The sequence below is a fragment of the Armigeres subalbatus genome, chromosome 2 (assembly GCF_024139115.2).
Source record: "Armigeres subalbatus isolate Guangzhou_Male chromosome 2, GZ_Asu_2, whole genome shotgun sequence".
NCBI lineage: Eukaryota > Metazoa > Arthropoda > Insecta > Diptera > Culicidae > Armigeres > Armigeres subalbatus.
This window is the reverse complement of record NC_085140.1, coordinates 203765560-203779512: the sequence shown is the minus strand read 5'-3', so window position 1 is coordinate 203779512 and position 13953 is coordinate 203765560. Positions and strand designations below refer to the sequence as shown.

At 46.2% G+C, this 13953-nt stretch overlaps 1 protein-coding gene across 1 annotated transcript; it reads right to left on the bottom strand.

Annotated features, from left to right (window-relative positions):
* Positions 1–10049: 10049 nt before the first annotated feature.
* LOC134211520 (ATP synthase subunit alpha, mitochondrial) lies at positions 10050–13530 on the bottom strand. Its single transcript, XM_062688436.1, has 4 exons — positions 13321–13530; positions 11925–12161; positions 11515–11855; positions 10050–11408 (listed from the first exon to the last, which is right to left on the bottom strand). Exons 1-4 carry the CDS (start codon positions 13384–13386, stop codon positions 10397–10399), a joined length of 1656 nt encoding a protein of 551 aa, XP_062544420.1. The 5' UTR covers positions 13387–13530; the 3' UTR covers positions 10050–10396.
* Between the last annotated feature and the right edge of the window lie 423 nt (positions 13531–13953).

The window sequence follows — 13953 nt, the reverse complement described above, 5'->3', positions numbered from 1 at the left end:
GGACCCGACATCCACTGATGATGCGCCTTCGTATTTCCCGGCTAACATCGTTATCAGCCGTTAGCAAGGATCCGAGGTAGACGAATTCCTCGACCACCTCGAAGGTATCCCCGTCTATCGTAACACTGCTTCCCAGGCGGGCCCTGTCGCGCTCGGTTCCGCCCACAAGCATTCACCACCAGTCCAACTTTTGTTGCTTCACGTTTCAGGCGGGTAGTTCTGCCGCCTTTGCAAATGGTCGGCCGACAATGTCCATGTCATCCACGAAACAAATAAATTGACTGGATCTGTTGAAAATCGTACCCCGGCTGTTACACCCGGCTCTCCGCATGACACCTTCTAGCGCAATGTTGGCACGAAAGTCCATCACCTTGTCTTAGTCCCCGGTGCGATTCGAACGAACTGGAGAGTTCGCCCGAAATCTTCACACAGTTTTGCACACCATCCACCGTTGCTTTGATCAGTCTGGTAAGCTTTCCAGGGAAGCTGTTCTCGTCCATAATTTTCCATAGCTCTACGCGGTCTATACTGTCGTATGCCGCCTTGAAATCAACGAACAGATGGTGCGTTGGGACCTGGTATTCACGGCATTTTTGAAGAATTTGCCGTACAGTAAAGATCTGGTCCGTTGTCCAGCGGCCGTCGACGAAGCCGGCTTGATAACTTCCCACGAACTCATTCACTAATGGTGACAGACGACGGAAGATGATCTGAGATATCACTTTGTAGGCGGCATTAAGGATGGTGATCGCTCGAAAGTTCTCACACTCCAGCTTGTCGCCTTTCTTGTAGATGGGGCATATAACCCCTTCCTTCCACTCCTCCGGTAGCTGTTCAGTTTCCCAGATTCTGACTATCAATTTGTGCAGGCAAGTGACCAGCTTTTCCGGGCCCATCTTGATGAGCTCAGCTCCGATACCATCCTTACCAGCTGCTTTATTGGTCTTTAGCTGTTGGATGGCATCCCTAACTTCCCTCAAGGTTGGGGCTGGTTGGCTTCCATCGTCCGCTGAACTGACGTAGTCATCTCCTCCGTTGCCTTGACTTTCACTGCCTGTACTCTCAGCGCCATTCAAATGTTCTTCGTAGTGCTGCTTCCACCTTTCGATCACCACACGTTCGTCCGTCAAGATGCTCCCATCCTTATCCCGGCACATTTCGGCTCGCGTCACGAAGCCTTTTCGGGATGCGTTGAGCTTCTGATAGAACTTGCGTGTTTCTTGAGAACGGCACAGCTGTTCCATCTCCTCGCACTCTGCTTCTTCCAGGCGGCGTTTCTTCTCCTGAAAAAGGCAGGTCTGCTGTCCCCGCTTCCGTCTATAACGTTCTGCCGGGTACCTTGCTGTAGTGCGTCCTTCTCCTCCAGAATCTGTTTGCACTCTTCGTCGAACCAATCGTTCCGTCGACTTCGTCCCATATACCCGACGTTGTTCTCCGCTGCGTCATTAATGGCTGCTTTGACTGTATTCCAGCAGTCCTCAAGAGGGGCCCCATCGAGCTCACTCTCTTCCGGCAACGCTTCCTCGAGCCACTGCGCGTATGCAGTGGCGACATCAGGTTGCTTAAGTCGCTCTAGGTCGTACCGCGGCGGTCGTCGGTACCGAACATTGTTGATGACGGATAGTTTTGGGCGCAGTTTAACCATCACCAGATAGTGGTCAGAGTCGATTTTAGCGCCACGCAGGGTAGTAAATATTCGGCAGCACTGGATGAAGGTGATGTTTTTTTATATCATTTTTTTTATTTTCTTCCTGCTTTGAAATCAACCTCACATTCCCGGAGAGGCAGAAAAGTAAACAACAGAACTCACATCACCCACTGCGCCGCGAAGATGAAATCTACCACAGCAAAATGTACACATTCACCCAGCAAATTGAAAAAATTCACCACGCGTTTTAAGGTGATTATACAATCAAGCCAAGTGGTAAATTTCAAATTCACCACACGGTTTTCTACTCATATTATTAAAAGTTCAAATCTAGCGTAATTATTTTGGTACAATGCTGAAATTAAAGTCGATTGTTTAGCATATGTAAGCAAAAGATCAACGGAAGTTTCAACCCCATTGGCGTTTTGGTTCTCTCAATTCGTGCTCTTGAAAAATACCTAGGAAACGCACGTGGTTTCCAAGATAGCCGATTTGTGGCCTTGTTGTATAACCACCTTAATGGGCCACTCACAGTCATACGGTAAAACACGAACTGAGCAGCCGGTCAGAGCGACTTGTGAGTGGCTGAATGCGAAATTGAATGGTCGGTGTTGGAAATGATTTTTCGGCTGCCCCCAGTCGCACTCACCACGGCGGCGATGAAAGCGACTGCAGATTATACTGAAATCCATGTTTTTCACTGCATTGACTGTGAAATATTTCTACCCTGGCGCCACGATATGTCCTGACGTCGATAATGTCGGAGAAGTGCCTTTGTGGTCGATTTGTGATTCTGTCTGCAGTGGTGATCTCCAGGTGTACCGATACGGGAGGCTGTGTTGGAAGTAGGTGTTGCGAATGGCCATATTCTTGGAGGCGGCGAAATCAATTAGTCGTAGGCCGTTTTCGTTCGTCAGCCGGTAAGCGCTGAACTTCCCAATAGTCGGTCTAAACTCCTCCTCTTAGCCAACTTGAGCGTTCAAATCTCCTATGACGATTTTGAGGTCGTGGCTTGGGCAGCTGTCGTACTCACGTTCCAGCTGCGCGTAGAGTGCGTCCTTATCATCATCAGTGCTTCCGGAGTGTGGGCTATGGACGTTGATTATGCTGAAGTTAAAGAACCGGCCTATGATCCTCAACCTGCACATTCCTTCATTGATCGGCCACCACCCGATCACGCGCCTTTGCATATCGCCCATCACTATGAAAGCTGTTCCCAGCTCGTGTGTGTTGCCGTTGCCGCAGCTCTGATAGATGGTATGATTACCTCTAAGGCTCTGTCTCATTTGGAGAATTAAACTTAAAAGTGACAGTTCGAAAATTAGCAAATAACCCAGTCATAAGAATGGCTGGTGCTACCCAGCAATTCCAATAAGACATCGATGCAAAATGATTCGATATGTGTCAAAAGTAATCTTGCTCTGCGAGCAGGGTTATTTGATAATTTTTGAAATGTCACCTTTAAGTTTAATTTCAGTTTAATTCTCCAAATGAGACAGACCCTAAACGTTCGCACCATTGATCCCTTCCAACAAACCTCCTGCAGCATCGGCGAGTATGCGTGTGCTCCCGATGAAGTTCAGAAATTTGCAGTGCCACGAACCGAGTTTCCAATCGCTAGTCCCTTTTCGTCGCAGTGGTCTTCGCCGATGGTTACGGTCCGTACTCTCTTGTTGATTGTTCGTTGACAGACAATGAATTCTAACGAGACAAATGCCTACAAGCCGCCAAGCTTCTGGATCCACCAAGAGGAATCGGAGTGATCGAGACCTCTCGCAACCTACAATCCGATCTTCAGACCGGACGGAACACCTTCGCGTGAAGGATTTCAAGTTCCTTCACACACCAAAAAGGAAAAACATAAATCACAGGTCACATTAGCACAACATAACACCAATTTTACTACGACTTGATTGAGCAGAATTATTCGATGCCTTACCTGAGCCTCGAGCAGCCACGACTTATTTTACTAAAATTAGATATTGGTACTAATTTTCAAATACTAACTGTAACGAAATTTTTCATCAAGCTTTTCTTTTTATGTAACAATTTACATTTGCAATTTCTTACATCGGATAACTTTCTTCCACCAATTTTCGTGATTCTGATAGCTAGAACAGCATAGAAATGCTTTACAAAGAACGTACTTATAAGGTTCTACAATTTGCCTCACTAAAGCTTGATTGAACGATTGTTCCGGCTAATAATGGTCACAAACTTCCACTTTCTCAGGGACTACGTCCGCTTCAATTGTCGTTCAACTCAGAAATCCAGATTGGCAATTTGTTTCTTTATAACCTTTGGAATCTTAAAGGTAAATAGATTATTAAAAGAAATACTATCTCAAAATTCTTTCGTCATCTCATCATATTTTTCTGAAAAGAAAAACGGCGAGTGACACCCAAGTTGCCTGTGATTCAGTATGTAAGGTAGTTGCATTTTGCGACAACCAGAGGCGCTACCGGTAATACGTATTTGCTCGAATCTTAGTACTTAATCCTACAAGATGATTTAAATCGGCTTCTCATGGCGAGAAGCTAACCCATCAAACTCAATTAAATCTACTAAAACGGTTCCTATTTTGTAACTATGTTACAGGTTGTTCAGGTCTCCACCTAGGAGGTCAGAGGCAATAGTCGGCAGCTCGGTGCGCAGCGCCAGCGTGGGTCACTTAACCTTCTCCCCGGCTATGCTGGTAGTGGTTATGGACGGTTCATGGCTTGTGCGGGCGATGAACCGCAAACGCGATGGGCTTTCGACCTTCGAGGTGATGACGGAACAGCTGGACACCATCATCGACTTTGCGTCATCGAAGCATAATATCAGTAAGGACCTCAAGGGGAGCTTGCTGAAACTTCGAAAGTCGATGTTGGCGCCAAGCTGGAGAGGGCGGTCGAGACGGCCAAGTGTAAATCCGTGAAATCCGTCGAGTCGATGTCTACCCATACTGAGGCCCAAGGATTCGCGGACTCGGGCAAGGTCGAATCGACCGAGGGCGTGCCAGCGAAGACGGTAGTGCCAAAGTCTACCCAGACTGAGGCTCAAGTATTCGCGGGCACGTCGGGGGTGAATGCTCCAACGGAGCAGACACAAAAACGGGGGAGACAGTATCCAGGGGATGAGCTCCCTGGGGGCCGCTCCAAAACGCGGAGGGTTACTACCCCGAACAAGGGTAGTGGGGCTGGGAAGCTGAACCCCGACCAGGTATCTCCAAAACCGTCCACCCAGGAAACCACCAGACCAGGGAAATAGAGGGGGATGACGCCTCCTAGACCTTGGACAAGAACAAGAGGAAACCGAAGACGTCAAGGGCCGAAAAGAAGGCCCAGGCGAATAAGGGTAGCAAGAAGTCTAGGGTAGGCGCCAATCGCTCCAGGGGCGATACCCTAGTCATCAAGACGGACGAGGCTAAGTACTCGGACGTCTTGAAGGCGATGAGGTGAACACGGCGCCGACGTACGTCGATTAAGACGTACCCGGACGGGCGAGATGATCCTCGAGCTTGAGCGGGGCGTCTCGCAAAAAGGCGCCGCCTACAAGAAGTTGGCTGAGGAGGTCCTAGGCGAGAGGGTCAAGGTAAGGGCACTCACGACGAAGGTGAATCTAAGGGTAAAAGACCTGGACGAGATCACCGAAGTCGAAGAGCTCGTCACGGCACTGCAGCGACAGTGTGAAATCGTCTACAGAAAGGTCCGGCAGGGACACAGGTAGCATTGGTTCGGCTATCTGCAGCGGACGCCTCCAAGGTAGTCAAGTTAGGGAGCGTCAAGGTGGGATGGTCGGTATGCCCTGTGCGCATATACGAGCAACCCGAAGTTTGCTTCAAGTGCCTGGAACCGGGGCACAAGCAATGGGACTGCAAAGACCCTGACATAAGCAAGCTCTGCCGACGCTGCGGATTGGAGGGACATAAGGCACAATGCTGCACGAACCCTCCCAATTGTTTGATATGTTCCAGCAAAGCTGCGAACAGCAAGCACCCCATGGGGGGTTCGAAGTGCCGCGTGCTGCAAAATCACAGTGCAGGTAAGATGGACACATAGGTTGATACCGGAGATAGGCACGTGGGTCAAGAGACTCCATAGGGAAATCACTTTCCACCTGACCCAGGTCCTTACAGGCCATGGTTGCTTCAGACAGTATCTACATCGGTTCGGACACTCGGCCTCGCCTGAGTGTCCGGTGTGCGCAGGTTTAGAGGAAACGGCGGAACACGTGTTGTTCGTGTGCCCACGTTGTCGCACATTGCGTGACCACATGTGGTCTGGACACTACCCGGGACAATCTAGTTCGGAAGATGTGTAAAGATGAAGTTGACTAGTTCAGGTGCAAATAAGAGGTGGTCCAAGGGTTCGGAGTCGGCATCATGGTTCATACCGGTGCCCTGTGGTCGAACTCGATCCTTTTATCGAACAAGTGGCCGCGCGAAGAACAACATGGTATCGTCGCTTTCGCGGCGTCGGTCAACCGGGCGGGTTCCGAGCCCGAGGACGGAAAGGGGTCCTCGTCAAGGCTGGGGCAGGCATAGGCACCGGGTCCGCATGTCCCTCTGTGTGTTGGCGAATAGGTCCTATCGCAGAGATTTGGGGTGCACGCGGCATAATCAAGGATGTTATTGATCATTTAGTAATTTGCGTTCGATCATTTAGTAGTTCGTCAATAACTCATTCCAGAAGCCGAATTTCAAAATTTGTTGTATGGCGGACTTCTAGAGCGAAGGTTTTTCTACAACTCTATCTAAGGATTCGTTGCTTAAACTCCACTAGTAACGGAGTTATAGCTATAGTTTCAGTAACTTAGACTAAATGATAATAACATTCCAATCATTTAGTTTAAGTTACTGCAGCTGGCGCTTTAACTCCGTTATTAGTTGAATTGGAACAACAAACCATTAGGCAGAGTTTTAGAAAAACCTTCGCACTAGAAGTCCGCCATACAATACATTTTGAAATTCGGCTTCTGGAATGAGTTATTGACAAACGACTAAATGATCGAACGCAAATTACTAAATGATCAATAACAATGTGATCGTAATCCAAATACAAGCCAGTTTCAGCGTGGTGGTGGCGTGTTGATAGGTGTAAAGCACCACTTGCCGAGCAGCACCGTTTTTATTGACGACGCAGACCAGCTGGAGCAAATAGTTGTGCGCGTAAATGTGGGAAATGAGGCTCTGTACGTTTGCGCGATATATCTTCCTCCCAATTCTGACCCAACGAATTACGAACGTCACGGAACTTGCATCGACAACATCTATCATCAAATGAAAGAACGTGATACGATAGTGGTATTGGGGGACTACAATCTGCCACAGCTACACTGGCGTTTCGATGATGATATAGAATGCTATATTCCCATCAATGCAGCTTCCGAACAAGAGACTACATTGGTTGAATCGATACTGGTATCTGGCTTACAGCAGGCAAATCACCTAATGAATGAAAACCAGAGAATGCTCGATTTGGTTTTTATTAATGATTTTAAATCATGTGAAATTTTCGAACCTCCATTGCCGCTAATGAGTATTGATCGACATCACAAACCATTTGTAATTAAACTCGTCACGGCACGCTCATTACCTGACTACACAACTGACGTGTACTATTATGATTTTACTAATTGCAACTACGACGAGTTGAATACGTTAGTTTCATCGATCAACTGGGCAACGATACTTGCAGTGCGTAACGTGGACGATGCTGTTAGCAGATTCTACCTTGAATTGGATTCAATTATTCAACATAATGTGCCGTAATGGAAACGAATTCGCCGTTTTGATAATAAACAACCCTGGTGGAATGGCGAGCTACGTAATTTGCGCAAGGCTTAGTAAAGCGCGTAGACGATATTTTCGGCAAAGATGCGAAGATCAAAAAGCGGTTGTGCGGGAATTAGAGCGTCAATTCAACTCTTTGAACCAATCATGCTTCAGGTCTTACGTTCACCGAGTCGAAAATGAAGTCAAAACGAACCCAGAACGTCTTTGGAAGTACATGCGACAATGGACTTCAACCGGTGGAATCCCTCAGAACGTGTTCTACAAGGATACCACATCAGTTTCATCGATCGATTCTGCAAACTTATTCTCGTCTTTCTTTCAAAACGTGGCAAGTAATAACTCACCACCTTTGTCTGAACAGTACTTGAGCAGTTTACCGGAATATGATTTGAACATACCAACTGTTTCTTTTGCGGTAGAAGAGGTGCATAGAAAGCTCCTAAACATTGAAACCTCGAAAGGCCCTGGCTCTGACAATCTTCAACCATGCTTCATCAAGGGATGCTGCTCCTCGTTGGCTTTACCTACTACGCTGCTTTTCAACCGCTCTTTAAGTGAGGCGCGTTTTCCAAACTTATGGAAGATGGCTGCAATAACTCCAATCCATAAAGCCGGAGACGTACATAATGTCCAAAACTACAGAGGAATATCCATACTCAACTGCCTGCCGAAGATCATGGAAAGTATGTTGTTGGACATCATATATCCATCTATACGCCATATCATCGTAGATGAACAGCACGGGTTTGTTAAGAAACGTTCCACAACAACAAATGTCATGTCATACGTGTCCCTTCTATTAGACAAAATTGAGAAACGTGAGCAGGTGGACGCTATCTACGTCGACTTCTCTAAAGCTTTCGACCGTGTCCCTCACAATCTGGTGGTCGAAAAGTTGAAACGATATGGACTTCCGACTTGGCTTACTAGCTGGATTCAATCGTACCTGGCTGATCGTAGAGCATATGTTAAAATTGGCTCAGCATTTTCGGCGCCTTTCTCTGTACACTCCGGGGTCCCTCAGGGTAGCCATATAGGGCCACTACTGTTTGTGCTCTTCGTCAACGATCTGCCCTCCATCTTCAAATCATGTAAAGTAATGTATGCAGATGACCTAAAAATATACCGAATAGTGACATCCCTACTAGACTGCTGTGCTCTTCAGATGGACATGGATGCTTTGATTGGCTGGTGCGTAACAAATGGCATGGAAGTAAACGTCAAAAAATGCAACGTGATCACTTTCTCTCGCTTACACTCTCCAATCAATTTTCAATACTCGATGGGGAATATCATTCTGGAACGAGTTGCGGTCATCAAGGACTTGGGTATTTCACTTGATAGCAAGCTAAGATTTTCTGAGCACATCGCAATTGCTACCGCCAAAGCGTTTGCTATTTTGGGAATGATAAGGCGTAACACGAGGACCTTCACTGACGTTTATTGCCTCAAGTCGTTATACGTTTCGCTTGTTCGAAGTATTTTGGAATATGGTGTTACTATCTGGGCCCCGTATCACGCCGTGCAAATCGATCGTCTGGAACGAGTCCAGAAGGTTTTCATACGATATGCACTTCGACACCTACCGTGGCGCACACGTGAGTTTCTTCCACCGTACCAACAACGATGTGCCTTGATTAATTTACCAACGCTACAACAGCGACGTGAGTTTCTCCAACGTTTGCTGATTTTGACCTGCTCCAAGGCAATATCGACTGTTCTGAACTCTTGGGAAAGCTTCGGTTCAACGCCCCAGAAAGGATAACCAGGCGATTTGATTTCTTTCGTCGTGCAGCGCATCGGACTCTTTATGGACAAAATAATCCGCTAGATGTGTGTTGTCAACGTTTTAATGATGTGTACCACTTGTTTGATTTTACTATGTCGAAAAATGTGTTTAGATCTAAGATTAATATTTAAGTTACCAGTCTGTACGATTTTTTTTATATTTTCGAAGACTCAAACAAATAAAAAAAAAAAACATCCTTGGGCGTAATCATTCTTGATTCCAGCCGTGCAGAGGGAAGCAGGCGCGAAATCGACCTTCCCACCTTCCGAAGACATAGGGCGTGGTAAGGCCACCTGGAAAGCCGGCAATGCGCTGGCACGATACCATGGTGTTCTTCTAAAAAAGCGAGTCACGATGTTCGGTGCTGCAAGGACACGCAGCTAACCTCGAGGGTGCGTTGTGCACTGCTCCCGCCCCCCCTTTGAAACATTACTTTCTGGTAGTACCGAAGGGACTATGGGCTTGGCGGCAATGGAAACGGTTTAGCGGGTCGGGGATGTAGTCCTGCATCCCTCGTTTACTGTTGGAGGTGGTCCCTAACCCCGCACTATTATATCTTGCGATCGACGGGTGGTGAGGTTACCACCCTTAAGTCGATGTTGTGTGTATTAACGTCGAGTGCGTTAGCATAGGCGTGAGTGTTCTCAATAGTCCCCCTGATGTGTTGCTTAATTGCGGACGGGGGTGTAACAACTATCCGAGCTCGAGCCGCTATCAATCATGGGTATTCTCATACTACATCCACCGCATAACATCGATCTGTTATAGGCACAGATATAAATATCAGATGAATATCTGCCAAGTATTTCTCTAAACAATAGAAACTAGAAACGTAAACTTATTGGTTGGAAACTGTATTTCGATATTAGGATATTATCTCCATATTTTTTTTTTGTTTAATACAATTTGAAGAGCTACAATAATGTCGCTGCGATTATTTTTGTTTCGTTTTTTACCTCACTAACATAATTTCCTGTTTACTTACGGCATGGGTATCGCAAATTTTCCATTTCCCCCTTTTTCAACTTTTATGCTCGCTCGCAAGATGGTACCTACTAGTTTGATGATGGAACGTGTCGAATCACTAAAATAAAGCTAGTGACTCAAAAACGCACTGTGGCTGAGTTCAGGCTTGTATCGAACCCAGCTCGATTTAAAAGCTAACACAAGATGTAACTTCTTAACCGCTGAAGGTGGACATGAAGCTGGTGACAATGTTCTTCAGCTTAGCTTCCGTTTCGTCAGAAATTTTGCCTTCTGAAGCGATCTGGCCCAGCAAAGCTTTCTCGTTGGTCTTAACGTGGGCTAAGAATTCCCGTTCGAAAGCAGTGATCTTGCCGGGGTCCATTTTATCCAGGTAACCTCGGACACCGCAGTAGATGACGGCAACCTGTTCCTCGATGGCCATTGGCACGTACTGACCCTGCTTCAACAGTTCAGTCAGACGAACACCACGGTTCAACAGCTGCTGGGTGGCAGCATCCAGATCAGAACCGAACTGGGCGAAGGCAGCGACCTCACGATACTGAGCCAACTCCAGTTTCATGGAACCAGCGACCTGCTTCATGGCCTTGGTCTGGGCAGCAGATCCGACACGGGACACAGACAAACCGACGTTAATGGCTGGTCGGATACCCTTGTAGAACAATTCAGTTTCCAAGAAGATCTGTCCATCAGTGATCGAAATGACATTGGTTGGAATGTAGGCGGACACATCACCGGCCTGGGTTTCAATGACTGGCAGAGCAGTCAGGGAACCACCTCCCAGAGTTGGGTTCATCTTGGCAGCACGTTCCAGCAGACGAGAGTGAAGGTAGAACACATCACCAGGGTAGGCCTCACGACCTGGTGGACGACGCAGCAGCAGCGACATCTGACGGTAGGCGACGGCCTGCTTGGACAAATCGTCGTAGATGATCAGAGCGTGCTTGCCGTTGTCACGGAAGTACTCTCCCATAGCGCAACCGGAGTACGGGGCCAGATACTGCAGAGGAGCGGCATCAGAAGCGGTAGCCGAAACAATGATGGTGTAGTTTATGGCACCGGCATCGGTCAGACGCTTCACGATCTGGGCCACGGTCGAACGCTTCTGACCGATGGCAACGTAGATACAGTACAGCTTCTTGGACTCGTCAGTTCCGTTGTTGAAACGCTGCTGGTTGATGATGGTATCGATGGCCAGAGCAGTTTTTCTGTTTGGAGAAAAATGTATAATTAGTTAATAATAATAATAATAGTGGATTAGGAAAGAATAGACAAAAAAGTTGCTTATTCATTTTAATTATTATTTTTGCTTACCCAGTCTGTCTGTCACCGATGATCAGCTCACGCTGTCCACGACCAATTGGGACCAGCGAGTCGACGGCCTTAATGCCGGTCTGCATAGGTTCGCGCACAGACACACGAGGGATGATACCCGGGGCCTTGATACCGACACGGAAGCGCTGGGGTGTCTTAATTTCGCCCTTACCATCAATAGCATTACCCAGGGCATCAACGACACGACCGAGCAGTTCATCACCGACCGGAACGTCGACAATGGCACCAGTACGCTTGACAATGTCACCTTCCTTGATCAGCTTGTCGTTACCGAAGACGACCACACCGACGTTGTCGGGTTCCAAGTTAAGAGCCATACCCTGAAATTGTGCAAACGACGTCCAATAAGTTAAAATAAATGCCAACTGAAATGTGGACGGTGTTCAAACCTTAAGACCGGAGGAGAATTCCACCATCTCATCGGCCTGGATGTTCTTCAGACCATACACACGGGCGATACCGTCACCGATGCTCAACACGCGTCCAGTTTCCTCCAAATCAGCCTTCGGGGCCGAGCCGAGGATTCGTTCCTCCAGGATGGAAGAGATCTCCGCACCGCGGTTAGCAGTGGAAACATGGAGATTGCGGGCAGCGACCGTCACAGCTGGCACAGCGATCTTAGCGACCTGTAGAAAAAATAAATGGGATTATTATTACTTATGTATATTATAGTCATTAAAGTATGATCCTTAGTCGCTAAACCTAGCGACTTCTATCAAAGGAAAAAGGAAATCGACATTGAATATAACTTCCAGTTGTCCAAGTATTAACTACCCAAAGTTATTTAATGTACTAAAAAACTAGCTGAAGCAATGGTTTAGGCTGTAATAACGCTTTTTTTTTGTATAAGATGTTTGACTAGTGGATTTGAAAATTTGAGCTTGCATAAATGTTCTACTAAATGTGAAAAATATTTCGAAGCATACTAGTTCAGAACTTTAGAATGGGAGTTCGATCGACGATTCCTCTAATTTTTAATACTATAGCAAGAAAGAGTACTGAATCTAATTCACGAATACTTAAACATATAAAATTACCCTAAATCACCATAAATTACATATTGTTTCCCACATATTTGCCATATAATAACTAAAACAGTTATAAAATATGCAGTGGATTTACTAAATGATGGCATTAATAAAACTATGATCCGAAATATCCTGGACAAATTAATCATTATGTTAGTTATATAAGACATAAAACACAAGATTTTTTGTTGTGTAATTTAAAAAATATTTTTTTGAATTTTACATTTAAACGAAATTCATATCACTCTTTTGTTTAAAATTGAATTCTGGAGAAACATAGAAATTCGAATGCAACCAGCCCTGCAAAAAATAATGTTCCGTATACGAATCCAAAAAATCTCTTGGTCAAATCACTTTCAAACACTAGAAAATGAATCACTTTGAATACAGTATCAGATGTAAGAAAGTTTATTAATATTTTATTTGAATTTTTATTTATCACTGTCCACTTTAGATTTTCCAGCACAGAACTTCAGCTTTCAAGAGGATGACGTTACATAACAATCGCCCCGGCTCGCGAAAAAAAAGTCCAGGCAAGATCACAAATTTCGCAATTTTCCAGCAAAAACACTCTCCGCAAATACCTCGGTATCCGATTTAGCATCATCCCAGTGCGATGCCCAAAACTAGTTGCCTTTATTCCGATTTTCTCTCGGTCTGATTATGTCACCATTTTTCGTCGTCGAGCAGCCTCCATTGATCAGCAAAAAAAAAAAAGCGGCGGAGTATTTTTTTCGTTCTTCCAGTTTTCTCTTACCTGGCTAGCGGTTCTCGGCAGCTGGCGGGCCACCTGAGCGGCCAGACGGGCAGAGATCATCGACATCTTCGTTTAGTTCCTTCCTGGTTTCTTCGAACTTTACAACACCCTTCTCAAGAGTGACACTTTTCTTCTAGCGGCTCGGAAAGATGGACGTCGCGGTCGAATCGAGCGAACGAGTATGAAAGTCTGAAAGCCGTCCGGTCTTGGCAGTAGTCGGTCGATTCAGCTGACTTTTTGCCGGGGGAGTGACAGCGATAGCAGCTGATGTGCAGAGGAGTGAAGGAGACAGTTGAACGGAAACATGAAACGCACAGTTTGACAGTTGCGGGTGATGCTGAACGCCGGCCGAGGGAGCTCGTACACAGAAACAAAGCATCAGAAAAGATTAATCCACCTCCAGCACTTTCTATAGCCTTGGAGTTCTCCAAATCCAGAATCACCATAACGCTACCTGCATAAGAGCAAGATTACCGGTGGTGAGTTTAAGCCGTTTGGCATTGACACTTTACCGGTCGCTACTAAACGCGCTGCTATAACAGCTATAAATTTTTGCAATAGCTCTATACCCTAATATAATCGATATAGAACCACACATAAATTAAATAATAAATTGCTGATTCGAGACCACAC

Excerpts from the sequence above, each read along its gene's own strand:
- LOC134211520 (XM_062688436.1), bottom strand. The coding sequence starts at position 13,386 with ATGTCGATGATCTCTGCCCGTCTGGCCGCTCAGGTGGCCCGCCAGCTG. Across the intron at positions 12,162-13,320 it reads TGCCGAGAACCGCTAGCCAG|GTCGCTAAGATCGCTGTGCC; the intron begins GTAAGAGAAAAC and ends TTTTTTCTACAG. Across the intron at positions 11,856-11,924 it reads AATTCTCCTCCGGTCTTAAG|GGTATGGCTCTTAACTTGGA; the intron begins GTTTGAACACCG and ends GCACAATTTCAG.